This window comes from Eschscholzia californica, unplaced genomic scaffold (assembly GCF_041429995.1).
Source record: "Eschscholzia californica isolate CP2 unplaced genomic scaffold, dmEscCali1.0.p SCAF_1, whole genome shotgun sequence".
NCBI classification, from domain to species: Eukaryota; Viridiplantae; Streptophyta; class Magnoliopsida; order Ranunculales; family Papaveraceae; genus Eschscholzia; species Eschscholzia californica.
The window spans coordinates 67,397,007-67,423,702 of NW_028238198.1; the positions used below are offsets into that span (position 1 = coordinate 67,397,007).

Consider the following 26,696-nt stretch of genomic DNA (forward strand, 5'->3'; position numbering starts at 1 on the left):
CATTTTTTTGTCAGTTGAGGTTTTCTTTCTTGTTTATATATATCACGAGCACGATATATATAACTTAACATCCGTAATATAATCTTCATTTTATTATTTAAATCACATACGAGTTTATATACAACACCACTAACTTATTACAAAGTGGTGGAAGAAAAAATAGTGGTGTAGGTCAAACATTTTTATAATTGTCAAGTTAATGGATTCTTGTTTTCTTTGGCAAAAATATAAAAATGAAAAATAATTCATTATGAAGTTTAATTAGTAGTACACTTGTACTAGAATAATCATAACTCATTTTCAAATTGCAAGGAGCCAATTTTTTGCAAGGAGCCAGTTCAACCCAAATTTGGTTCTTGCAACAAAAAAAGAAAAAACCTAAATTTGGTTGCCCCGGCCTACTTAGCTATAAGAAATTCAGAGTTTCAGACAAAAGGGCTGATCGTTGTAGATGGTGACTGTCCTTTGGATGTAGGGATAAGCTTGTTTTCTTAGAAAAGCTTATATTCTATAAACAAATTATGGCATAATTCCCTCTTTATACCCTAATCCTAGCTAAATCCATTTTTAATGATAAACCCACTACTAATTTTGTTTGACTATTAAGCCTATAACCTTATCCTACTCAAATTCTTAATGGAAATGATTTACACTAAAAAGCACCCCATCACCTACATTATCATAATAATAATAATAATAATGATACAAGTGACGACCCTTTTTCGTTTTAATTAATGTTCAACCTGGACCCCTAGATAAAGATTATAAACTTAGTTGTTTGAGAGTTTATAAATCATATAATTATTCTTAACTATGAATGGACTGAAGTAAGATATCACGAGTGAGATGTTATAAACCTTCTTTAGAGACCTGACATTACAAAGCACAATTTTTTTTTATCTAATTTAAACGATTAAACATCGTATTAGATTTCAGATTTAATTTGAAAAAATAAAAACACAAACAAAGTTATTTTTTTTCCTCTGGAAATGCTTTAAAATGACACAGTGGAAAATTTTGTTTTAGAAAGTTGGGGAGGTGGGAAAAGAGTAATAGTTTGTGTTGATAGGAGGGTAATGAAATAGATACGTAAAATCTCTTTCACAAAATGAAAGCGAGATAGACTTTTGAGATGTAGATTGTAGAGGAGTAAAGTAGGTAGGTCCCCAATAGAATCTCTTTGACTAGGTGTGCCTCCTCTTACCGACAAATTTATCAATTACTACGAATTTTCACCCAAATTTTGCAGGATATCTCAAGAAAGAACAATTATCATCAATTTTTTTTTTTTTTTTTTTTATTTTTTATTATTGAATAAGTGTTGAGGACCCATGGTTCCATTGCCATTTTGTAGGAAAATAGAAAAAAATGTCTCACTTCTTTAGTTCACATTTTTGATACATTATATGGTAAGAAAGAGAAACTTTTCTTTTTGCGGGACAAATTGTTTTGGAAGTACGAAAATTTTTGTGAGCTATTCTAATTATTTGTATGTGTTGGCTCCATGAAAGAATTCAAAGAAATAACCGATCAGTCCTTCTACCGTAGGTATTAGTTTTAGCCGGTCCTTTGGAGAAAAAGAAAATATTCGGGTTACAAATATTAAAAAAAAAATGTTGGATTTTGTCGAACTTTCCATACAACAAAACTTCACCTCCTTCCTCATTTTCGATCACTAATTTCAATCACCACTACCATCATTTCTCTCTCCTCCTTCATCTTTTATCCATATGTCTTCAGCTTTACGCACGGAAATGACTCTCCTTTCCGCTACAACAGTTAAAGAGATGAAAGAGGAGAGAGAGATGAAGAAGGAAAGAAAGCGGGAGGTAAAAAAGAAAGGAAGGAGAAAGAGAAATAATGGAGGTCGAAAGAGAGATAAAAATATTAAAGATCAACTACTCTTATCGACTTGAAGAAAAAATGTCAGTGAAGACTTCGAAAAAAAAAATTGACTAATGTTTTTCACTCTTTTTGTACCCAATAACTATTTTTGTTACTGAAAAGGAGTGGTCTTTTTTTCTTGATTCCAATACAGAAATAGGTTGTAGATCAAGATTTATCCAGAGCTCCAAGAGGTCAAAAGTTTGTTGTTAACTGCTCAAAGCAGAAACGGTCGATATGTCCGAGTGGTTAAGGAGACAGACTCGAAATCTGTTGGGCTTTGCCTGCGCAGGTTCGAATCCTGCTGTCGACGTTTTTTGCCACATTTTATTTCCCTCCATTTTAAATTTTAAAGAGTAGGGGCAATATGGTAATTTCACCTTCTGTAATTATCCTCTTATTTTTTTGTTTGGGACGGGAAAGAGGGAAGAGAGTTTAACTTCTCAAATCGACACCACCAGCAAGGAGGAGCCCTAGTTCTAGGGTTTAGTTTTAATTTTTACTTTCTCTGTCGAGGATTTCTTGTGAGGGGTTATTTTAATCGACGACAGCAAGTAGCCGAGCTACTAAACAATTAGGGTTTATCTTAAATCTCCACTTTCTCTCTCAAGGAATCGGTTAGTGTAATTTTGCTCATGTTCTGAGTATTCTAAACTCTTAACGTTCTGACTTATAGATTTTATTGATCCTTATTTCATGTTCTAGGTATATTTTGCTTTCCCTTTTATGAAATTCATCAAGAAATTGATGAGTCTCTTTGAGGATTTGTGGGGATGCTTAGGTTTTAGTCTTGTAGACCAACTGTTTGATGAAATGTCTCTTTTAAATTTTTGTCTGTAGACCACTTGATTGTTAGAATTGCAAATTGAAGATTTCAATTGATTGATGATTATGATTTATGAGATATGTTTCCTACTATTTTGTAAGTTATAAATCTTAGATAAGTTTAAATGTAGTTCATTAGTTGATGTCTAATTGTCGATGAACATTGTTTATTGATTCATATATAATTTAATTGATTGTTGATCGATATTGGTTGATGTATGATTTATGTTTAGGATAAAATGTTAGAAGCTCCTAAAGTGCCTAGGCGAAAAAATACATTAGGGTTGTGTTTGATTACAAGGTGGGGAAAGGAAAATAAAAAGAGAAAGTGTTTCTCTGGGAAACATTTTCATTTAGAAAATGATTCTTTTGAAACATTTTCTAAAGTTTCTATTGTTTGGTTCACCACGGAAAAATAAAGTTGTTCACCATCATTCTCATTCCTCTCATAATCAGGTTATTATCCTCTTTTAATGCAGTTCTAAAACCAAATTCCTATAACCTAGACCTTGAACTAACCCCATTTTTAGTAGATAAACGGGAGACATAAGATGATTTGTTTCGGGTTAATCACGAACTTCAATTTGGATTAAAAACATATTCAATCACTACATCTTCATCTTATCAAATCTCAAAACATCCAAACCACAATAAAATAACAAGCACGTAAATGTAACGAAATGCCTATCGTATTTTTTGTATTCATATATCTCAAAAAAAAACTTTGATTTCATAAACAATAAACATGAAATTGATGAAACCAAAATGAGATAACTAAAGAATGATATTAAGAAAACAAAATGGATAACTAATGAGAACAATGGAATAAGTTAGAAAGTAGGGATAAAGACTAGTTCTCTTGTGGACATTTCATCGAACAGTTTGTCAACAATGATTCAAACTGTTACATCATTTGTATCTAGTTAAAGATTTTCAATAGTTAAACATAAGTTATGACTCTACAGTAAACTACCAAATCAATGAAATACAAAAATGTGAATAAACCAAATCAATGAAATAAAATTTTATGACTTTGAATATTTCTCTCATAAATAAATATAGTCATTGTAATCATACCACTGAAATTGGTTTTTATTTAACAAGGATAGTTACAAGAAATTGTGAGATAGACGTTCACCTTTTATTCGATCACAAAGTTAGAATTAATCTAGACCTAGATAAAACTTCCTAAAGATATCCCCGGAGATTTTGCCCCAAACTTTTGTTGAAGAAGATGTCCTGGAAATTTCCACTCAAAGAAGGTGTTTAGTAGTAGATGAAGATTGATGGGTCAAAGTTGTTGAGAGAAATATGGTAAGGTGGGAGAGAGGGTCGGTGGGAAAGAGATTCTTAGGGGGGAGGTGGGTCAAAACTTTCCCTTGTTTCATGGAAATTCAGGAAATTTTGGTCACGTGAGTGAAAATTTATGATTCCCTGCAAATCCTAACAAACACGTGAAAATCTAAAATTTTAGGGAAAGTGTTTCTATTTTCCCCGGGAAACTCGTAATCAAACACACCCTAGATTCTTTTTTTAAACCAATAGAGGGAAGAAACCAAAGATAGACGTACATAAATGTGAGATGCGTCGTTAAGAATGTATTTTGTCACTAGAAATTACCTTTAAGTAACACTTTTACATGTATTACATGCATCATAGGTATAAACATACTTATAGTGACTTTTAGTTAAACATTTTGGCTACCGTTAAATTAAAGCTTAGCCTCGTCTAAGTTGAATAAAAGTGTTGATTATGAGTACCCCGACATTTCTTGGGTTCATCATGAATGTATTGATAGGAGAAGGAAATTGGTTTCTGTTCGTTTTCATGAAATGTTTCTTGAATTTCAAATCCTTAGTCTTGTTTCTTAGTCTTGTCCCAATAATCGTTATCTATATATTCTATGAAAAGGAATTTGACTTTCACTTAAATAAGGAACTAAAATGATAATTTATGGCAATGGACTTTAACTCATTGTGGTTGAGTTTTTGAATTTTTATGTAGTCAAGGTTCCTGTTTATTTCCTTCTTTTATACTATCTTCTAGTGATGATGTTTCCTTTTCTTTTCAATGTATGCCTGGTTATAGAGAGAAGGAACACGATTCTGGTCACTATGGGAGACACTGCTTTAAAAATTGATGTAACCAAGCTCATTTCATATTGCGATGATCTTGTTGGAGTTCTTAAGAACAAAAAGGACATCAACAACCTGATGCAATGTAACGAAGGAGTCAAAATGCTTCAATCATCTTGTTTGGGGGATTTTTCTCAGGTTGAGAACTCATTAGAAGGTTTGTTCTGTTAATAACTAGCGCATAGTCTCACTTGTCATTTTTTTCTTCGTGAAACTAGATCGTTGATGTCATATTGTTACTACTTGACGAGTACTTCTTTGCCATGTAGTGTATCAGAAGAAGATAGATGAATGCCAACATAGGATCAATGAGGCGAAAAGTGAAGTTGTTGATGACGAGGACCTTGACTCTCTTCAAACAGAATTAGACGAGGAACTTAAAAGGGAAAATTCACTTCGGGAGCAACTTAGATAAGTATTCAGTTTATTTATAATTTGATGGCATTAAATAGATGTTCTAGTCGCAGTGGTGTACTAATTCTTTTATAATCTTATATATACACAATTGTGAGTGAAAAGATTAGTGATCTTGAACACGAGAGGCTTTCTCTTGAAGGACGGAAACAAATCATGAAGAAAGTTGACAAGGATGAATCCAGAGCACAGTAAGTTCACTTAACCATATACCTGATATATGCATTGGAAATTATGTTGCTGACATGCTTCGAAGTAGTGTTTTCTAATCCAATGAGCACAAATTTATGTTTCACGGATTGAGGATACTTAGAACATGCATCATACAATTTGTTCACATATCATCTCTTCTTGGTGTCAACTTGTGTTATATCTGTCAAGAAATGTGGGTTCAGTCCATTGCTATATGCATGCTCAAAGGCCTTATATTAGAGATGTACCCTTTTATCTGTTATATGCAAACTATCCTGAGACATTATTCCGGAGTCATTTGGTTATTGATTTACTTCTCAAACGAAACTTTCTCACATCCCAAGCTTTTGTGTCTTATGGTTATCTTTTTTCTTAGTTCTTTGTTTTTCTGTGTATGGGAGACCAGAAGCTTGGATTTGGGCCATGTTTATTCAGAACAGAAATGATCAGCTTTACTAAATTGATGGGCAAATGATGTAGTGCTTGTTTAAGATTTTACGTTAACTGTGATATCAACATGCTATGAAATTGAAAACTAACAATTCGATTATCTGATTGCAGAAGGAAGCTATCTATGTATGCTTCTGTGACAAATATCATCCCAAATTTGGATACTGAAACAACAATTTCTGGACGTATCCTTTTCTTTAATCATATACTTCAATTGTTTCGCTAGATTCCTGAGACAAACTTCCATACTAACCAAGAAACAAAAGTGAGGTTGCTACTTGCTACTTAATTGTTTTTCCTTGATTAAAAGTACAGATATTGTCGAAAGGGAGAAAAGAAGAGTTGAAAAGTTTGAATTTGACCCGAGAAATGCAACTGATGTAGAGATATGCAACAGTCTCTGGAAAATGATAGACCTGTAACCCTGTTAAGAAAAATATACTATGTATCTAGTTTCCATGGTAAATAAATTTTCAAACTTAGAACTATAACTTATTTGCCTTTGTTTTTTCCGTGTGTTTTCGAATTATGTTTCTTCAAGAACCACTGTTGTTTGTAGGATTTTTCGATGTTAACTCGAAATAACAAGACTTACAATTCCACTTTTGTTCAACCCTGATCTTGCCATTTAAGGTTGTTTTGTAGGGAAAATTTGAACCGGAGATGAGTCTTCCTCATGTATTCTCGGTTTTTAACCGTCTTTCTTTGCCTTCATTTTTGTATTCTATGAATATGACAGCTATTATCGTCTTACTGCACTATCACTGTTGTTATTTGTTTCTGCTAAGTAAAGGATCTAATGTGTGCATTGCCATCGCCGTTATTCAAATTCATTTTATTTCTAGTTTGATGGCAGATAACATGTTGGTGTCTCAGTTGTGCTACAGGAGGATCTAGGGATAAATATAATCTAATCCTGATGTTTGAATTCCGAACAAAATGAGTATTGCTGATGTGAAAAATGAAGTTTCATGTACAAAGGATTTACTCTTTAAGTGTTTATTTGGCTTGGATTGCTGTACTAAATGGGATAACCAATCTAATCTGCAACAAATAATGTGGAACTAGGCCAGTCTCGCCGTATACCTTGATTTTTTTTTGCTAAGAGTTGTTCCCGGACTATAAGTTCTCTTCCTTGGACTCTAAAGACAATTTTAAAAAAAAATCTGAGTTATAATTATCTGTTGTAAAACAATCCCGCATTGATAGTGAGACGAAGTGTGATGCTCCTCTTAAGAGGTTAAACACCCTTCCCTAGCTTGTCTGCATCATCCTATAACATGTTCCACATTACATGCTTCTTTGACCATATTAGGTCCAAAATCATAGTAACAAAAATTAATGTCCACATGTTGTCTAGAATACACGTCAGCTTCTTACGTATTTACCAGCCAATGGAAGAAGTACACGTGGCATTTAATTGTGAAATTGATGTCCCCTGGTTGTATCCATTTGTCATATTTGTGTTCGGGGAAGACAAGCTCAACTGTTACAACAGAGACCCCGTCGTTCATTCTCGCTTCTGTACGCGTCCTCGCGCGTGTACACTGACGAACATAAACCTAGAGACTAGAGAGAGAGAGAGAGGGAAACTTGAACGAGTCCGTTTCGAATGATCAAGATCTATTAGGTTTTTGGGAGGTACTTGGGTGATCTTAGAGAGAGAGAGAGAGAGAGAGAGAGAGAAAGAGAAGAATACCTAGTCTTGATTCTCTATCAGAAACCTCTAAAGAGGTTGAGTACTAGAACGAAGACATTTTCATAATTTACTCAAACTGGATTTGGAAGTTGGATTTATGTTTTTTTTTTTTTTTCCTACCTTTCTCTCTCTCTCTCTCTCTCTGTAAGTTCTCTCTGATATTCTTGTTAATTCTCCTCCTAATTTCTAGATTCAAATTAAGTAACAATGTAAGAGACTTTAGTGCAGCTAATGCTTTAATTGCTAGGTTTTATAATCCTTGATTAGAGGTTCTGTGTTAGGACATAGTCTTTATTGGACAGAAAAACCCCTAAACTTTCAATTTCTGTTCAAATACCCTCTACTTTTTAAATATGACCTTATTTGATTTGAAATGTCAAAATTTCCTAAACTCTAAATATCTGCATAGCTTCAAAATGACAAAATTATGAGTTCTTGATTAAGGTTTGTAGTAGGTTTAGGATTGAATCTCTCTAGCAATATTTAAAAATTCGTGCCTCAAGGCGATTTGGTCGTTTGTGCCGCTAAAGGCTTGAACAGCGTGTACGCATTTCAGTTGTGAGATGTGTGTCTTGAAGCGTTTGTGTCAAACCATAAGAGGCATACTTCGCATACTGAGGCACAATTGTGAAAAATGGGGTCACGCTGTTTTTCTTAGCTAATTTTTAATCATTAGGTTTTACTATTGACTGCTATCGTGTTATTTTTGTTATGAGTTGGAGTTTATGCGACACTGAAACCCACTGATAATTTTAGGTTATTTAGACCAATGTTTGAAAAAACAGCTGTGGCCTACGCATTGAGGCCAGGCAGTCACGAGGCGCCTCGAGGTGTTCGTATTTTAGAACCTTATACTATTGAGAAGAAGATCTCTGTAGAATTTTTGGTTTTGCTTTTCACTGTTAGTTTTGAGTTATTTGGCAACCGCCTTGAGGCGGAAAATCACTTTCTGAAACACTTCTATCTCGTGTCGTGGTGGGTAAGCCTTTGTTCTAGTGTCTGTCACGGGGATCAGCTATAGTTTGTTATTTGTCTGATTAAATTCAAAAAATGGAATTATTGCAGGATTTGCCTAAATATCATGTCCTATCACCAGTAGCAACATCTGAAGGAAAGGAACAATAGCTGTCTACTTAAAATGTAGAAAAATGAAGCATTCTTTGACTAATGTCTTGTACCACTTTCGTGGTACTGTGTTTGAACAAAAGGGAAATCACAGGTCCTTTCATGTCTTTCCCCATTAAAATTCTAGGATATAGTAGTGACAGTTATGTTCTTCTAGCCTGAATACAGCCAAATGGCACTTAGCAAAATTGCGGAATTTGTTTCGGGTATTTCAGCTGCAGCTAGTCGTGTGACCATCTCGCATTCTCCTAGTATATCGTCTGGATTGATGCTCCCAGGAGGCCGTGTTAATGGTTTCCCCAATAGAGAAACTATCAATTTGCGTCAGGCCTCGTCTCTCCAGGATTTCTCGACATTTAGAAGGCGTGATACAGAAGAAGGAAGTCTAGAGTGTGGAATCAATCAAAGTGTTACCGAGGCAAAACTCTCCCGTTCTCTAGAAAGAGAAAATGGTGGTTCAAGTTTTTCAAAGGTGAAAGTTTTTCCTGCAGTTCAGTATACACGGAAGAAATGGATACGGACAATGATTACTATTCTATGCTTATTATTCATATTCTTTTTCCTGATATTAACCTGTAAAAGATATTTAAACGCATATTGGTCTGATGAAGCATCACGGTTTTATGTGGTGCTTGATTGTGGAAGTACAGGCACTAGAGTCTATGTTTACGAGTCATTGGTTTACCATAGCAAAGACAGTAATTTACCCATCCTCTTGAGACCAATACCGAAATATCTACACAGAAAATCTAGTTCACGGAGTTGGCGTGCTTATACACGGATGGAAACTGAACCTGGATTTGATAAGCTGGTACGAAATACCTCTGGATTGAAGACAGCAATAAAGCCACTTCTTAAGTGGGCTGAGAAACAAATACCCAAGAGTGCTCATAAGAGTAGTTCTCTGTTCCTTTATGCTACTGCAGGGGTTCGCAGGCTTCCACAGTCTGATTCGGAATGGCTTATGGACAAGGCATGGTCCATATTGAAGAAGTCATCATTCATGGCCCGTAGAGATTGGATTAAGATTATCACTGGCATGGAAGAAGCTTATTTTGGATGGGTAGCTCTTAATTATAACATGAGGGTCCTTGGTTCTAAACCTGCAAAATCAACATTTGGCGCTCTTGACTTAGGCGGTTCATCTTTGCAGGTTACATTTGAGAGCAAAAAACAATTGCGCGATGAAACTAGTTTGAACTTAACTATTGGAGCCATGAACCATCATCTCAATGCCTATTCTCTCTCAGGCTATGGGTTAAACGATGCCTTTGACAAGTCTGTAGTTCATCTTCTCAAAAAGGTCCGTCGTGGCTTTCGTAATTCAGATCTAATTAGTGGAAAAGTAAAACTTAAGCATCCATGCTTACATACTGGCTATAAAGAGCAATACATCTGTTTTCAGTGTGCTTCACTAGTCCAAGAAGGTGGGAATACTCTGATTGGGGGAAAGAGCATCGGTAAAGGTCGAAAACGTGGTATAGCTATTGAGCTGCTTGGGGACCCAAACTGGAAAGAATGTAGTTCACTTGCAAAAGTCACAGTCAATGTGTCCGAGTGGTCAAAGTCGAGTCCAGCAATTGACTGCAAGCTGCAACCATGTGCTCTAACTGGTAGTTTGCCTCGTCCTCATGGAAAGTTTTATGCTATGTCTGGATTCTTTGTGGTGTTTCGGTTTTTCAACTTGACTACTCAACCAAGACTCGACAACATATTGCAGAAGGGTCAAGAATTTTGCAAGAAAAAGTGGAAAGTTGCTAAAAACAGCGTCGCACCCCAACCGTATATAGAACAATATTGCTTTAGGGCACCATATATTGTATCACTATTGAGAGATGGGTTGCATATTAGAGATGACCAAGTTGTTATTAGTTCTGGTAGTCTTACTTGGACACTCGGGGTTGCTTTATTAGAAGCTGGTGGAGCATTGTCAACTGGTTTTGAGCATCGAAGTTATAAAATACTACAAATGAAGATAAAACCATCCATTCTTATTGTTATAATGTTCATCTCGTTGATAGTTCTAGCTTGCGCTCTATCTTGTGTTGGAAATTGGATGCCGAATTTTTTTCGAGTGCCTTGTTTCTCTCTCATCAGGCACAATGGTGCAACCGCTTTCTCTGCTCTCAGGCACCGCTGGAGTCCTATCAGTTCAGGTAGTTTTTTAAGAGATTGATAACATGCATTTACTCTCTCTCACTCCCTATGGATATTTAAATGTCTTGTCTCCGGCTACTGTTCTCTTCCCCTCAAATTTGAAATACTTCCCTACCTATTTTTTCATTATTAATTTTCATAAGTAAACTTTTATATCTTTTCAAAGGCGTAGCAATTGTGTTGTTCAGGAGATGGAAGGACAAAGCCACCATTAAGTCCAACTATTTCAGGCTCTCTACAGAGGCCATTCAGCACGGGAAATGGATTGGGAGGCAACAGCTTTCAGCTCATGGAGTGTTCTCTGCACCCTTCAACTAGCAGTTTCTCACAAAGTTATTCCTCGGGTAGCTTGGGTCCTATGCAGTTTGAAAATGGGATGGGTTCCTCGTGGATCCCTCACAGAGGCCAGATGCGGCTTCAAAGTAGAAGGTCCCAATCTAGAGAAGACCTTGTAATCTCTGAGACACACGTGGGAAACATCTAACACATCGAGGAACTGTGGTATGATCACTAATTCATTACGTGTGGTATGAATTACAACGAAATCCTATTTTCCTTCTTTCCTTTCTTGTGAAAAGTCTATTCGTTTTTAGCGGAAATCAAATACAAAGTCATGCGACTACCTTAGTGCTTTTCCCGTTTTAATATTCTTTTTATCACGGTGATCTTAGTTGCCTCGATTTTCACTACTTGATCTTATGATTCTTATTTCAAGATATTCACAATATCCTCAACTTTAATTTATGAAATTGTAATTTGTATCAGGTTTGAGACGGCAGACTTTATCGTCCGAAACTCCAAGCTGAAATACACGCACAATGCAAACGTGGAGCATTCCTTCAATTTATCGGAATTGTTGGTCTACTCGATTCCTGTGGTCATGTGGTGGTGCACATAAGTTTTGTTTTGTAAGTGGAAAACTCACATGTTCCACAATAATTTCTAGAGCAGTTTCTCTCCAAAAGATTTACATGGGACCAGTGATGATGTGGATTCCACCACAACAGAGAATCCATTCCTGGTTAACCGTTAGCGGATGTACTTGCCGGATATTAGAATCTGTTTTACGGCATCGGTTAAAAACTCAAGATGGAGGTAAGTTTCTTTCTTACACTGTAAATACACTAAATCGAAGTTCACAAAGAGAATCTGTTTGTTTTTGCAGACCCTCCTCTAAGTTTCTTATCTGCACACATTTTATTGTCATCTTAGTTGATTATAGAATTTAATTTTTTGATCCATTTATTCTTGTAATTTCTTTTTAAATTATTCTACCAATTTGTCCGTGTGATAAACACTGTAACGAAATGTAGCAAAACATCAATACCACAAAAGAGAAAATTTTAGTTTCCGACATTTGGTTTTTGAGTATTAGTTTGATAATATTATATACTTGTACATATCGTTATCTGAAAGTCTATTTCTATTATATATTTTATGTCTAAGTTTTCATCTTCCTGTTACTATTAAACTTAAAATTGACTTGTGCAAGAGAATAAAATCTTCACAAATACTAACCAAAAAGTGGGGAGACCAAATTATTACTCAAGTACATAAAAGTTCACTCACTGGTTCAGGAAATCATTAGGAGAAGTCTATCGAAGTCATAAAATATACAGAAATGAACGATACTCTGCTGGCTTCATCTCTCAATATCTTGATTTTTGGACATTATCATTGAGTACAGGATCTCCATATTAGTACGAAAAGGTTCTGAAACAACCTCACACATTGAAGGACTTGCTAGACGGCAGAATTTGCTGAAAGATAAACTCAAAGGATATTATTATTAAACTTCATAACTCAAAGTTTTCTTTGTATGAAAATTGAGCTATCATTCTTTTGCGAAAAAAGCGGAAACTTACTAGTTTGGGTGTAATTCGTGTAGTTTCCCAGTACATATAAAGTTTTGGAAGTGCATCTCATGAGGTCTGAAGATTTTCTCCTGTTAAAAAAGATTAGTACATTTTTAGAATGTAATAACTTGAATCCAGAATAAAATGTGGTTATTCGATGAAGAAATACCTTAAAAGTTTCAAACGGACAGAAATCAGAATCACCACAACCCTGGCAATACATAAATAAGGAAAAAGTTATATGTAGTATTAAATATCGTAAAGCTCGCATTAAATTTAGACTACATATAGGATACAAACAATGTTATTTAGGCATTAAAATCCGGATTTTAAAGAAAAATAAACAGTCCGAAGACTACTGAATTTATGGGACTTTATTTGATAATAGAAAAAGGAGACACACCTAATTTCCGCATAGGCCCTAAAGCCAATCTAATTTTCCTTTACTTTATTTTAATGCATAAATAACATGAGATAAATCTTGAAGATAACTACTTCCACCAAGATCCGATTCTAGGATCTCATAGGCTTAAGAGGGATAGTCTAACCGCTGCAGGAAAGGGCTGGGGACTGCACACACATTGTTGCACACTCTAGGTGTTCGGGAATAAGCTAACAAGGATCGAAGTAAAAAAAATGCGTAGAAAAAATAATATGAGAACTGTGTACTTAAGAGTTGATTATATGCGTGGGAAGATCTAAGAGGAGTTAAGTAATTAGCATTATCCCATTTCGTCGGAAGTCGGTTTTCAAGAAGACTATGGTCCAATGCCCCCAACATGGTGGCCTTGACGGAAGATATTAGCAATATCCCATGTTGGCTGAGGCACTGAGCATTAGAATTTGTGAAGTAGACAAGTCTGGGGCACTCATTTCCTCTGCAAGCCGGTTTTCAAGGAGAGTTTGGTACAATAGACTACCAAAACTTCAGTTCACATACCGGAGGCCTAAGTATACTACTAGAACAGGCTTAGACTAAAACTTACAGGCAACGGAACTGGAACTTCATTATGCAGTACTTGAACGTAATACTTGTTTGCATTGTTGGCAGGACAATTGTACAAAACCAGCATATTATTTGCAGCAAAAGGAGCCATCAAACTTCCTCTCCAATTTCTTCTCTGTGGAGGCTTTGGAGGAGGTTCCAGGGGCAACTCCTGTTTGAGTCGTTCCAAATCTGAATTTTTTTTTTCGAACAATTCTACCCATTAGCCGAAGAGTGAAGACAAACGAGATAGTTTTTTGCTCTGATTGTTTTGTTTATTCATATAGGGAGAAACCGGAAATATGGAAATCTCACCAGGTCCTCCAAGAAAGAGGCCGAGAAGACATGAGAATGGTATAACAGTCTCAGCATGAGCAAATCGTAAGTTTGCTTTCTCGTAAGTCCCTGGGGCTGCGTTCTCTGTAACAACAAATAAAAGAAAAACAAAGATGAATTAAAACAGATTACCCAGAACAGAATAGAAGAAGTTAATGATTCCCTTAGCATAGTGCAACTGATATGCGAACAACTCGAAGCTAAACACAAACAGGTTGATCAAAAAGACCTACAAACAGGTTGACGGAATCATCAGTCGGCTAGCCTACTGATGGCTCCACCCTTGACATTAGAAAGTTTAAACTTAAGCATCAAACAAGATAGATTACCTTCTTTAGCCCTAATAGCATTCTTCATGGATTGAATGACATCTCGAAGAAGTGGTACTCCCATTAGATAATTTACTCTATTTCCATAACCTTTCAATAAGAATACCTCAAGATCATCGGTCCACTCCAGCAAAAGAACCTGAACCCGTAAAACAAAATCAGTTCCACGTTAACGGGAACGGATTAAACCGTCCCAACGCTTCATAGGAATGGAAAAGTTCAAGTAGCAAATCAAGTGGCCAATGGGTTAGATGAACTGTTCAATACACCATTAGCCAGCATACCTCAGAAGGAGTGAAAAGGCCACAAGCTTGGTTTATTATGCCCATCAAAGATGCTTCCTACCAACAGAAAAATAAGGAATATCTTGTCAAGAAAGTAACATCAGTTTAGTACTTGATTTGATTCGAAGACGACAATAATTACCTGCTTACATAGAAACCAGAGTGAAGCAACATTCTTCCTGGTGAAATTTAGCTGGTAACGACTCGTCAATGAAGAGGAAATTTCATCCAAGACGGTCTCCTTACGCTTTTCGACTTCAGCTTTGTTCTTTTCCCTATATTGCTGAATTTCAAAATCAAGTATACCCATAGACAAAATCATATATTACTATCATTTATAGAAGCTCACTCATGGATACAAGAACAATATAGAAAATCTCAATTATCGTAGTTTATATTCAAAGCTGAAAGCCTCGAATGTATGCCAGTATGTGAACATATATACCTTGTATGTCTCACAATGATCAAAGAATCTCAGCATCACATCATTTTCGCAATTTTCAGCAATTACAGTAAAATCATCTTGTCCGAGAATATTGCCTCCGGTAAATAGCCCCCTGCTAAATGCCTTGGCACTATCTAATACTCGAGAAACCTGTCGAAATATACATTATGTGTTACTAAAAGAATGAAACTCGAGTAGATATATGTGCGATTTTGAACTCTCTCTTGACGTTTCGGTATACTAATGAAGTGAAACAAACGAAAGAGAAATATACTAACATTAGTGGCTTTTATCGTGAAAACTTTTGGGTCATATCTCTCGTCTAACAAATCCTTGAATTTTCTTTTGATGTTGATTCCAAGATTAGACAATTCAATCTCCCCTTCGCTGATCAATTGACCACCCGTCTTTCCTTTCCAGGGAGATTGCCATCCCTGTAACCAGGCAGGAATTTTTACGAGAGACGAAGGACTGTTTTTAGAATCTTGTTTTGCATCATTAACCAAAACTTGCAAGTCATGGGCCAATTCGTTCAACTCTTTCAAGCGTTTCTTTGTAGGAAGGCGGGTTCCGTGCCTTGCCTGTGGATCCAAAAGTAGGTTTTAAAGCATCAAAATCACTCCTTTTAAACATTGCATAAACAACAAGGACAAAAATTACACATCTGTTAACTAGTATAGGACACTACCAGAGGTCAACCTGCTATACAGAGTAAATTTCAATTACCACTAGATTTAAGTGTACAGGAGTACACCCATCTGGGATATTAGCCGACACGGTTCCATTGTTTGCCGCTCCTTTTGCAGCATCATACCTGCAAATTAATATATTAGGAGAAAAAACATCATAGCATTTTATAGTCTCACCAGTTACCAACACGAAGACAACAAGATTCTCTTTTCGGTTCTTCAAAATAAGAATGCGCACAAATGATAGGGTAAGATTCGAACTTTGGTTTTTTTCCAGTGGACAAACACACAACCACCCAATGAAAGTCGGCTTCAGTTTTGATTGTGAAACAAATGAATTCAAGAGAAACAACATGACCCTCAATAGACAATGGAAGAAGGGCGCGGCTAAAAGCACCCGACCTTTATGTTATAAAGAGGCGGCTTATTAGTTCGACTAGGGTCAATGAACATCGATCCAACCCTTTAAAAGCATCTAGATTTAAGTGTTCTTTTCTATCATTTTCTTCACAAAACTTACAAAAGAATCAACAATAGTTATTCCCAACCGATTTTGAGGCAAGAAAAAATCTCTAATGAGGTATATAGACATTCCCTAACACATTATTTGATGTTTGAATCCTCAAAAGCGAGTGCTAGAATTCGAGAAACCACTCGTTTTCTATGGAAATTAAGTTTGCAAGCCAAACCGTATCGGTTTAGTAGCATAGTTAATTTGTAAATGATGCCTATATGAAACTATAATAATAATAACAACTCAAGATTATTTAAAGAACATATCAAACTCAACTTAATGAAGATGGAGCATCAACTTGATTAGAGGCATATATGGAAGTAACAAGATAAGTACCATTAGATTGAAAAGAATGTACTAGTGTGCCTAATTCTGCTTAAGATAATGAAAGAGAAAGAGGTACAAAAAGATCAAAGTAGTGAAGAAAAAGTAGTCTACCTTGTAACAGTACAGAGATGCCGACGAACGTCAAATTCTTGAGCAGAGATAGAGATGATTAAATAACAGAGAAACTGAAAAAGAAGAAGAAGAAGAATTTTATTGTGAACTATCTTCAACTCCATTTTCATATCTTTTTTTGGTTCTTCTACAAGTTCAATTGGCTAAATGGTGGTTTTGAATCTTTTGATATATTATTTATTTATCAACGACCCGACTTATCCGGTTCTCCCCACCTCATTTTCACTTACAACTAGTATTCGGATTTGAGACAGGAAAATGTTATTTGATCTCATTGATGAAATTGCTCCAATTATCCAAAAAAACACAAATTATTGGTTTCATGCTGACATCTTGTGGAAATATGTTATTTGTGGAGCCATGGAGACTATTTTGTGTGGATCAAATAACATTCTAGATGTTTCAACAAAAAAAAAAAAATAACATTCTAGATAGGTCTAATAGACCCAAGAAGGTTGGCACAAATTTACAGACAATGAGTCAATGACATAAATCGCTTCAATTTTTCTTTTCTATTTTTCGTGATGGATTTTTTCTCTCTAAATTTAGTGGCGTTTGATGGCGGGTGAATTTCTTTTAAAATTTTTCGGTCTAGTTATTTGATCTTTTATTACTTATTAATAATTAGGATCTTCACATTTATGATTAATATATGTAAATAGACATAAATTTTTAATAGTTTTTTTTTTGCAATTTAAAATAGGGTTGACATGACTATTTTATTCACTCTAAATTTGAGGTATTATCTAACTAGAACTTCATAAAGTATTGCAACCATAAATATTTGTTTAAAGGGGTTCAATAGGCAATTAAATAAGTTCACCTTATCCTATGTAGACTCTTATTTTTTTGTTGAAAGTTTATAAATGTATTACCTCATTTGCCAAGACTTCTCCCCCGCAAATTATATCAAAAAAAGTTTATACATGCATATTTACGATAAAATTTAATACTCATTGTTCTTTGGGGGATTTTGTTATATTCGTTTGTTGAAATTGTCTTGAATATGAGTTGAAATCTAACTCGGTTTACGACTCACCAACCTCTTTATGGGGAATTTCAGACATGCTTAATAAAGTTGATCTCTGAAGAGAACTAATATGCAAGCAAGGCTTATGTTATTGCAGTTATTAATGTTAGTGGTATGATGGTATCCATGTAAATTTCGAGTATTAGAAAGAGAAATATCTTATTCGAATTCTCATTGAATCCTTTGTGTAACTTGTTTTCTTATCATAGTAGAAATTGCACCTTGTTCGCCGCAAAATATATCTCACTAACCGAACCAAGTATATATCTTTGTGTTTCGTGTGGCTAGTTACTTTCCTTTTATTTTTCTTGATTTACTTGATTTCGTCACAAGGATTATTAAGCATAGTTAAATCAAATAATAGAGATATTATTACAAAATTACAAATACCACTTATATTTCTCTATGTAATGGGACAACAAAGTAAAATCTTCAATAGCACTATTTAAACAAAAAAAATTGGAGATACCATTGCATGTAATGTAAAAAAGAAAATTCTAAACAAATATTAGAAAATTATAGTCTTCCAACTTAACTTGAGATCCTCTACACAAAATTGATCGCATCCATTTCTTTCATCGACTCCTCCCGAATTTAATTTATCAAAATCAGCTCTTCTTCATAGTACTTATTTCTAGAAAGGGGATTTTGTTGTGTTTTAAATTCAAAATTTTCAAATTTAGAATGATGTGAATAGTGAACTCTATAGTTCACTTTTGGGTTCTTGAGGAGGTGGTTCTTCTGACTTTATTGTGCAAATGGAGCTGAAGTTGTGCATCAAGTGGGGATCAACAATTTTTTCCTGCAAATTATTAGTACATTTTCCAGACTTAAGAAATAGATTTTCGACAATATAATACACATACCAATTGTGATTTTAGTAGGTATTGAGCTCAAAGTGGTGACTTATTCCTTTTCATTAATAGTGTCCTAAAAGAAAAATTGGTATTACATGGAGAAAAGATTTACCATGAAAGCTTCAAATGGACAGAAATCAGAGTCATCACAACCCTACCCACAAACAAGTAAAAAGTATTAGAATTGATTAGAAAGATAGAACATCAAAAATCACAAAGCTTAAAGGCCCCCGCCAAAATACTGTAGGCTCCCGGATTACACACGGGGCATTAATCTAGGGGCCTACAGCTATTCGGCCGGGGCCTTTAGCCCCACCCTACTTCTCTTATTTATGTCTCAGTAGTGTCTATTTAAATGTTTTATCACAAAACTTAGTTAGAAATCACAATATCATGTGGGCTAACTTGAGATTAGTTTATTAAATGAAGGCAACCAACAAAAATGTTAGGTGAATATTTCCTAATATTTTGAACATTCCAAAGAGGGGTTTTGTGCATACCTCACTATCTAATCAATAAACCCTTGTTTTTTTTTTGTCTTTGAATTTATGAGAACAAAGTTAAAGAGGTATGATGAACTTACTGGCAAAGGAACTGGAACTTCATTTTGGAGTACTTGGACATAATAGTTGTTTGTATTATTGGCAGGACAATTATACAAAACTAACATAATATTTCCACCAAAAGGGGCTACCAAACTGCTTCTCCAATTTCGTTTCAAAAGAGGCTTTGGAGGAGGTTCAAGGGGTAGCTCTTGTTTCAGTCGTTCTAAATCTGGATATTCAAACAAAAATTAGCCATTCATTATTAGACAAATAAAGACAAACAAAAAGGTTAGATATTTTGTTTATTGTCTATGAGGCTATTTATTTGTTTTTGTCTAGCCAACTTGTGACGTCTCACATGTGTGAATGATTGATTTTGGGTCTATTCTTCGAACGCGTTTCAAATTCAGAGTCCAAGAGAGAAAAGGACATCTTAAAAATGCTTCTCTCACATTCCGAAGAAATGAATGAAAATAAGTTTTGTATATAGGCTAATTGTGCATGTATAGACCTGACCTGGCCTTCTTTTTTAGTTCGTACGGAGAGAAATAAAAAATACGGAAAAACTTACCAGATCCTTCAAGAAAGAGGCCAAGAAGACATGAGAATGGTATGACAGTCTCGGCATGACCAAATCGAAAGTTTGCTTTCTCGTAAGTGCCTGGTTCAGAGTTATCTATAACAACAAAAAGGGAACAAAAATGATCAAAAATGTATGTGTTGGTAGAAGGATAAGAGCAAGTCCAATCGTTTGGGGCTTACTCGCGTAGGCTGAAAATTTGAAGTTTCAGTCCAAGCCCCGTACTCCAACTCACTTTTCTTTGGGCTAAGTTTAGGCTCAGGTCTAAAGAAAAGTTCAGTCGACTCAACAAGAAGAGTCGTCTGGACCTTTCCAGCCCCTCTCAAATATGACTGTTGGGAGATCCAACGGTCATATTTTGGGGTCCAGCTGGGCAGATCAAATATGACCGTTGGATCAAGTGGAACGACCATATTTGGTCAAATTGGGTCCAGTTATGGGTTGGTTCCCTATTGACTCAACTGTCATATTTGATCAAATTGGGTCCAATTATGGGTTGGTTCCCTATAAATAAAGGAACCAACCCATATGCACTCTACACTACATTCATTTTTTCCATTCTCTTACACTTTTTTTTAGTTCCCCTCCTACCATTGAAATGGATAGATGCAACTAAAAGTTGGATGGTAGATGTAACTAAAAGTTGGATGGTAGATGTAATTAAATTTTTTCAATTTAAATTTAAAATAAAATCAAAATTTTCAAAATGCACAAGATAGTTCACACACGTGTTTCACACATGCACAAGATCACACACTTTTTTGCAGACGCACAAAATATCATACATGTAACTTGCAACTGGGGGGTGGGAAAAAGATCCGGAAGACTGCTACCCGACCCGTTCGACCGAGATAAAAAGTGTCCATGGACACTCGATGGTCATAACGGTCAGTGTCCGACCGGCCCGAAAAAATTGGCGGATGGTCACGGTCAAAATTCTATGTCGAAGGACCGACCGGTACGAGTGACCGAATAGGTTGACCAACTAAACTGTCCTCATTTTTAGAAGTTGACCGTTGAATTTTATAGAGCTATGAATATATGATGGCCGTTGGCTATAGTCATATAGTCCTCTGGAAGACCAAACATTAGTACATGGCTTATTTATATCTTGTCAAATGATGATCAACTGTGTTTTTTCTTTTTTATATTTACTTTTGATTTCTTGGCTAAACATCTTCATTTGTAAGTAATTTTGTTTGTGATAATAAAAATAAAGTTCTGAATTAAGTAAATTTATTGGAAAGCCCGGACCGAGACCGTCCGGTGTCCGACTGGCCCGGTAAAATAAACGGTCTTGGACGGTCAATGGATAAAGAATTCTTGAGAGTGACCGTTCGAGTCCGCCCGAGTAAATAGGTGGTCACCAACAGTTTGTGTTCGAATCGACCGGTTCGATGAAGTTAGAGTCCGGTACCGACCGGTCTGGAGCGATTTCCACCCCTACTTGCAACCCATGTTTTTCAAAATGCACAAGATAGTTGACACACGTGTTTCGCACATGCACAAGATCACACACGTTTTCTGCACACGTACAAAATACCACACATGTGTCTTGCAATACAATTTTTTCAAAATGCACAAGATACACGTGTTTCACAGATGCACAATATCACGCACGTTTTCTGCACACACACAAAATACTACACATGCGTCTTGCACATACACAAATATTTTAAGTCTAAATCTCTAATGATCCCAGTTGAATTCTTATGATAGAACCCTTTCATTTAATTATACTAATAAAAAATGAGTTGGGTCTAAACCTAAGTCCCGTATAATTGGAGGTTCTCCAACTCTGATTAATAGCTTGAAACTTATTGACTTAAGCATAAATAAGGTTACCTTCTTTAGCTTTAATAGCATTCTTCATGGATTTACTAACATCTTCAAGAAGTGGTACTCCCATAAGATAGTTTATTGTATTGCCATAACCCTTCAACATGAAAATCTCCAATTCATCTGCCCATTCTAGCAAAAGAATCTATATCCAAAAAAAAAAAATCATTCGCATGTTAATTGATAGTAGTAATTTGGGAAGCCTAGTAAGAAGAGAAGAGTGATGAAATTTGTGCTTTATCGGCGCCCCCATTATTACTGAAGGCGCCTCCTTTACACACATCATTAAATCATTTTGATGTAGAGAGTGCCTATAGCAAAAAACATGAGGGGCTGACATACCTCAGAAGGAGTAAAAAGGCCACAAGCTTTGTCTACTACACCCATCAAAGAAGCTTCCTATAAACAAAAGAATATATCCAGAAAAATATTAATTTATGAACAAAGTAACAATTTATCAAATGTTTTAACTAGTATTATCTCACATCCCCTCATTAGAATTTGAGCATTAGATAATTTGGACAATTTTTTCACCATGAATCGGTTTCTAAATGACAATTTGGCCCAATAGGCTGTAATGTAATAAATATGATGTTATAAACAATGTCGAAAGTTGGCAGGAAATTAGAATTTGTAGAGTATGTATATAAGTTTTGGACCATAATTTCTTTGTTAATAAGTTGATGTGATTCATCACTTGAAGTTGTTCTAAGAAAGAGAATAAATACCTGCATACATAGAAACCATAGAGAAGAAACAATCTTCGTTGTGAAGTTTAGCTCATAGCGACTAGCTAATGAAGAAGAAATTTCATCCAAGATTGCATCTTTACGCTTTTTAACTTGAGGTTTTTCCTTTTCAGTATATTGCTGTAATCCAAATTCAAGAAAAATTCAAAAACAAAACAAGCTAGCCTCTAAATTCATATTCTAAAGTCTCATAACTCATTATATTACCTTGTACTTTTCACATAGATGGTAAAATCTCAGCAGTTCGTCACTATCACGACTCTGAGTGATTACTTTTAAATCAGGATGATCTTCTCCGAAAAACCTACTAAATAGCCCCCTGCTGAACGCCTGGGCACTCTCTAGTACTCGAGAAACCTGTCTCACAGAACGTTACATACATGATTAATGTAGAAAAATTATGTTTGCACGAAAAAAGTGGATCGCCACAACCCGAAGGCTGATGTGGTCGGCCCAGATTGGGCAAAAAAAAACTTGGAGAGACACAAATGAAAGAGAAATGTACTACTAACATTCGTCGATTTTATTGTGAAAACGGTTGGATCATATTTCTCGTCCAAAAAATCGTTGAATCTTCTTCTAATATTGATTCCAAGATTAGCCAATTCAATCTCTCCTTCGATTATCAAGTCCCCGTTTGTGTCTTCATTCCAAGGAGATTGCCACCCTTCTATCCAGTTAGGAATTTTCTCAAGAGACACATTGTTTCTTTCAGCTTCTTGTTTTGCATCATTAACCAAATTTTTTAAATCACGCGCTAATGTATTTAGTTCTTTCGAGCGTGTTTTTGTAGGAAGACGAGTTCCATGTCTTGCCTGTGAATAAAAAAAAGGTATTAACATTAAGATATGTTGTACCATTCGACGAAAAGAATAATATAAAGAGTGAATTGTGCTTACCACTAGGTTTAAGTGAATAGGAGTACATTCTTCAGGAATACTAGACGGAACTGTTCCATAGTTAGCAACTTCTTTTGCAGCATCGTACCTATAAAATAATATTTTAGAGAAAGAACATCGAACTATCACCAATATCACTGTGAGAGAGATAGATTTCTAGTGAAGTACCTTGTACGGGTACAGAGATGTTGGCGAACATCGAACTTTTGAGCAGAGTTGAAGTGTAAATAGATAAAATAACAGAACAACAGAAAAAGAATAAACTTTTTAACAGTAATTTCCATTTTCAATTCTTCTTCCTTCTTTGCTACAAAAATTCTCTGAATGTGGAAGATTGAAATGGATGATTTATAGTAATTGGGTTTAGGCTTAGGTGGTTACACAGTGGGTGTTGCTTTTGTCCTGGTTGGATATAATATTAATAACGAGTAATTTGGGTCTTCTGATTTCTTATTCATTGACAACTCTAAGAAAAATTTATTCAACTTCACATTTAGGATTATAATATATTAAGTGTTGGATAACAATTTTATAATACAGTAGGTTTGATTTTCTTTTTGTGGGGGGGATGATGTTATTAGTCACTGTGTAGTTCATTCTTGGAGGATCTCTGGAATAACTGCATCCACATCATGTTAGAGTTCCAGTAGAGTGTCTCGTTCGAGACGATTTTGTAACGAAAACTCTAGAAAAGTCTTTGTGACACTCCAAGTTTTAAAGTTCGAGAGTCCTGTTGGATAAACAAAAGAAGAGATGAAGGAAAAGAATAGTAAAAATAAAAAAGTTGGATAGAGTTAAATTCAGTCTTGTTGTCATATGTGAAATCTAACCCCAAAATTTGAATTTACTCGAGTCAAATTTCAGAAGATTTGTTTTTGTCTTGCTTGTGATGTTTAACTAGTATGAATGACTGATTTGGGTTAATTTTGATCTATTTGATTTAGACGAGTCAAATTCAGAAGAGTCGGGTGACTCAAATTTACACAAGGAGAAAATAAACAAACACCACCGTAAGAGCATTTCCAATGCAACACCCAATCTTAGAAACTCTGAGTCCACATATGATCTTTGTAGAAATTCACGAAAATGTGATGATTGGAGATAGATGAACATAAATAAAGGACACCATATTTAACGAGGTTCAGTCGGACATTCACGACCTACATCCTCGGAGAAAGCCAGAATGGCTACATACTTTATTAACCACAATTGTGGTGATTCGTTACAATGATTGATTAGTAATCGAATGATTTAATCCTCAGAACCCTTTCTTATTTATAGAGAAATTAGGATCAGGGTTCCTAGTTTATCCTAACTAAACTAAGAAACAATATAAAATATATCTAATAATAGTATTAGATATATTACAAGAAATATTCTAAATATATGAAACTGAATATTCTTGATCTTCACATATCTTCAAATATCTTGGAATAGTCTTGATTGTCGGATCTCCTCATCTCGATTCGTCTCTTATATCACGTGTTTACACACGTATCTCAACAATCTTTAGGGTTTTTAAGTCTCCAATGCAACACTCTATTTGGATCTCTAAGATGATGTGTCGAGAGTGGAATAGAGATATCTCAAGAGGACATTCTATTTCTAGAGTGTCCTTTTGAGATATCTCTAATTGTCCAACTCATCAATATTCGATTTCCAACCAATAGAAATCGAGTCTTCTACATTGTCTAAATAACTAATTATTTATTTACAAAAATAACTATGTCACATAAGTGAATAGGATAAGTTTAGAGTTTTGCATTGGAGATGCTCTGACTCGGACTTAATAATTAAAAGAGTTAATTCCTATTTGGCCCCCTACTTCGTGACCAGCTTCCTTCTTGACCACATATTTCTTGTAAATTCAAATTTGGCCCCCTTTTTTAAGATAAATTCCTTAATTACCCCTCCCACAAATTATATGTTTCAAAATAAAAATAAAAAACCCTCCACCTCACCTCACCTCACCTCTCTCTCTCTCCACCTCACCTCTCTCTCTCTCTCCACCTTACCTCTCTCTCCCCACCTCACCTCTCCCTCTTCCAGCCCCTCTCTCTGTCTTCTCCGACAGGTCACCGACCGAAAAAAATTTAGTCGGCGACCTGAAAAGATAAAAAAAAAAAATTCACTCCGGCGAAGAGGTTTCCCTTTGCCGTAGTTTCGATCTGTTGAAGAACAGACAGGAACTGTTCTATTCTTCGACAGATCTGTTCTGGTCTGTTCTTCAACAGACCGGAACTCCGGCGAAGGGAAACCCCTTCGCTGGAGTTTCGAGAGAGAGAGAGAGTGAAAGAAAAACAAAAAAAAATCACTCTCTCTCTAGAAACTCCGGCGAAGGGGTTTCCCTTCGCCGTAGTTCCGGTCTGTTGAAGAACAGACCGAAACTGGTCTATTCTTCAGCATACCTGTTCTGGTCTGTTGAAGAACGGACCTGTTCTGGTCTGTTGAAGAACGGACCTGTTCCGGTCTGTTGAAGAACAGACCGGAACTCCGATCGAAGGGAAACCCCTTCGCCGGAGTTTCTAGAGAGAGAGTGATTTTTTTTATATTTCCAGGTCGCCGACCGGAAAAATTTTCGGTCGGCGACCTGGTCGGAGAAGACAGAGAGAGGGGTGGGGAGAGAGAGGTGAGGTGGGGAGAGAGAGGTAAGGTGGAGAGAGAGAGGTGAGGTGGAGAGAGTGTGAGGTGAGGTGGAGGGAGGTGAGGTGGAGGGTTTTTATTTTTATTTTTATTTTGAAACATATAATTTGTAGGAGGGTATTAAGGAATTTATCTTAAAAACGGGGTCAAATTTGAATTTACAAGAAATAGGGGGTCAAGAAGGAAGCTGGTCACAAAGTAAGGGGGTCAAATAGGAATTAAGGTGCTGTTTGTTTTTTTAAAATGTCTGAATCTGAATTAGCTGAATCTGAATTAGCTGAATCGAATTTGGCTGAATCTGAATTGGTTTAATTGTTTCACAAGTTAGAATGTTTGTTTTCCGTATCTGAATCATTATGTCTGAACTTGTACTTTGACATTAATACCCTTATCTCATATCTTAAACAAACAGAACCTAAGCTCAAAACCCTATTTCTCAACATAAAACCTCAATTCCTTTCTCCAGATAACCCTAATTCCTGCCTCCTAAGGAAACCTTAATTCCTGCCTCCTCTCTCACTCGTTCTAACCCTAATTCCCGCCTCCTCTCTCACTCAATCGTTCTAACCTAATTCCTGTCTCCTCTCTCACTCAATCGTTCTCCTTCTCTCTCACTCAATCGTTCTCCTTCTCTCTCACTCAATCGTTCTCCTTCTCTCTCACTCAATCGTTTTCAAGACCAAGAGCTAAACAATAACTTCAACAGCCAGCCAAATATGAAGATAACATATCTTCTCCGATTTGGATTATATGTTGGTAATACCTTTTGAGATTTG

The 26,696-nt window shown here is 35.7% G+C and overlaps 4 protein-coding genes and 1 non-coding gene across 8 annotated transcripts; 3 read left to right on the top strand and 2 right to left on the bottom strand.

Moving 5' to 3' along the window:
• The first annotated feature begins 2,115 nt into the window (after positions 1 to 2,115).
• On the top strand, positions 2,116 to 2,197 carry TRNAS-CGA (transfer RNA serine (anticodon CGA)). Its single transcript has one exon. It is a non-coding gene; the product is annotated as a tRNA-Ser (tRNA).
• Positions 2,198 to 2,300: 103 nt separating this feature from the next.
• On the top strand, positions 2,301 to 6,505 carry LOC147568502 (kinetochore protein SPC24 homolog). The gene is made up of 6 exons (XM_086654936.1): positions 2,301 to 2,501; positions 4,798 to 5,001; positions 5,114 to 5,255; positions 5,348 to 5,449; positions 6,012 to 6,085; positions 6,216 to 6,505. The coding sequence occupies exons 2-6, from the start codon at positions 4,824 to 4,826 to the stop codon at positions 6,320 to 6,322; spliced, it is 603 nt and encodes a 200-aa protein (XP_086511062.1). The 5' UTR covers positions 2,301 to 2,501; positions 4,798 to 4,823; the 3' UTR covers positions 6,323 to 6,505.
• A 662-nt stretch (positions 6,506 to 7,167) lies between these two features.
• Positions 7,168 to 12,237, top strand: LOC147568503 (putative apyrase 7). Of its 4 annotated transcripts, none has more exons than XM_086654937.1 (5): positions 7,168 to 7,743; positions 8,665 to 8,818; positions 8,940 to 10,880; positions 11,070 to 11,382; positions 11,647 to 12,237. In XM_086654937.1, exons 2-4 carry the CDS (start codon positions 8,767 to 8,769, stop codon positions 11,363 to 11,365), a joined length of 2,289 nt encoding a protein of 762 aa, XP_086511063.1. In that variant the 5' UTR covers positions 7,168 to 7,743; positions 8,665 to 8,766; the 3' UTR covers positions 11,366 to 11,382; positions 11,647 to 12,237. The 4 variants fall into 4 exon arrangements, with proteins under 4 accessions (XP_086511063.1, XP_086511065.1, XP_086511064.1 ...); XM_086654939.1 differs by having other exon boundaries at positions 7,355 to 7,743; positions 11,070 to 11,408; XM_086654938.1 differs by lacking the exon at positions 7,168 to 7,743 and adding an exon at positions 8,193 to 8,578.
• A 158-nt stretch (positions 12,238 to 12,395) lies between these two features.
• LOC147568504 (uncharacterized) lies at positions 12,396 to 17,240 on the bottom strand. Its single transcript, XM_086654941.1, has 12 exons — positions 16,758 to 17,240; positions 15,843 to 15,930; positions 15,395 to 15,697; positions 15,117 to 15,266; positions 14,814 to 14,954; positions 14,672 to 14,728; positions 14,388 to 14,526; positions 14,038 to 14,142; positions 13,724 to 13,914; positions 12,907 to 12,948; positions 12,747 to 12,826; positions 12,396 to 12,641 (listed from the first exon to the last, which is right to left on the bottom strand). Exons 1-12 carry the CDS (start codon positions 16,886 to 16,888, stop codon positions 12,524 to 12,526), a joined length of 1,545 nt encoding a protein of 514 aa, XP_086511067.1. The 5' UTR covers positions 16,889 to 17,240; the 3' UTR covers positions 12,396 to 12,523.
• Positions 17,241 to 18,156: 916 nt separating this feature from the next.
• Positions 18,157 to 23,593, bottom strand: LOC147568505 (uncharacterized). Its single transcript, XM_086671008.1, has 11 exons — positions 23,446 to 23,593; positions 23,278 to 23,365; positions 22,891 to 23,193; positions 22,586 to 22,735; positions 22,358 to 22,498; positions 21,972 to 22,028; positions 21,636 to 21,774; positions 19,782 to 19,886; positions 19,249 to 19,439; positions 18,778 to 18,819; positions 18,157 to 18,610 (listed from the first exon to the last, which is right to left on the bottom strand). The coding sequence occupies exons 1-11, from the start codon at positions 23,559 to 23,561 to the stop codon at positions 18,512 to 18,514; spliced, it is 1,431 nt and encodes a 476-aa protein (XP_086527134.1). The 5' UTR covers positions 23,562 to 23,593; the 3' UTR covers positions 18,157 to 18,511.
• Between the last annotated feature and the right edge of the window lie 3,103 nt (positions 23,594 to 26,696).

Bases quoted from the DNA above. Each gene is read 5' to 3' on its own strand.
- LOC147568502 (XM_086654936.1), top strand. From the start codon at position 4,824: ATGGGAGACACTGCTTTAAAAATTGATGTAACCAAGCTCATTTCATAT. The intron at 5,256-5,347 runs ATAAGTATTCAG...TTATATATACAC, and splicing joins TCACTTCGGGAGCAACTTAG to AATTGTGAGTGAAAAGATTA. The intron at 5,450-6,011 runs GTAAGTTCACTT...ATCTGATTGCAG, and splicing joins AAGGATGAATCCAGAGCACA to AAGGAAGCTATCTATGTATG.
- LOC147568503 (XM_086654937.1), top strand. From the start codon at position 8,767: ATGTCTTGTACCACTTTCGTGGTACTGTGTTTGAACAAAAGGGAAATC. The intron at 8,819-8,939 runs GTCCTTTCATGT...CGGGTATTTCAG, and splicing joins GAACAAAAGGGAAATCACAG to CTGCAGCTAGTCGTGTGACC. The intron at 10,881-11,069 runs GTAGTTTTTTAA...TGTGTTGTTCAG, and splicing joins CTGGAGTCCTATCAGTTCAG to GAGATGGAAGGACAAAGCCA.
- LOC147568504 (XM_086654941.1), bottom strand. From the start codon at position 16,888: ATGAAAATGGAGTTGAAGATAGTTCACAATAAAATTCTTCTTCTTCTT. The intron at 14,143-14,387 runs GTAATCTATCTT...TTGTTGTTACAG, and splicing joins TGCTATTAGGGCTAAAGAAG to AGAACGCAGCCCCAGGGACT. The intron at 12,827-12,906 runs GTATTTCTTCAT...CTTTTTTAACAG, and splicing joins GTCCGTTTGAAACTTTTAAG to GAGAAAATCTTCAGACCTCA.
- LOC147568505 (XM_086671008.1), bottom strand. From the start codon at position 23,561: ATGGAAATTACTGTTAAAAAGTTTATTCTTTTTCTGTTGTTCTGTTAT. The intron at 22,736-22,890 runs GTTAGTAGTACA...TCTGTGAGACAG, and splicing joins TCACAATAAAATCGACGAAT to GTTTCTCGAGTACTAGAGAG. The intron at 21,775-21,971 runs GTATGTCAGCCC...TTTTGGATATAG, and splicing joins GCCTTTTTACTCCTTCTGAG to ATTCTTTTGCTAGAATGGGC.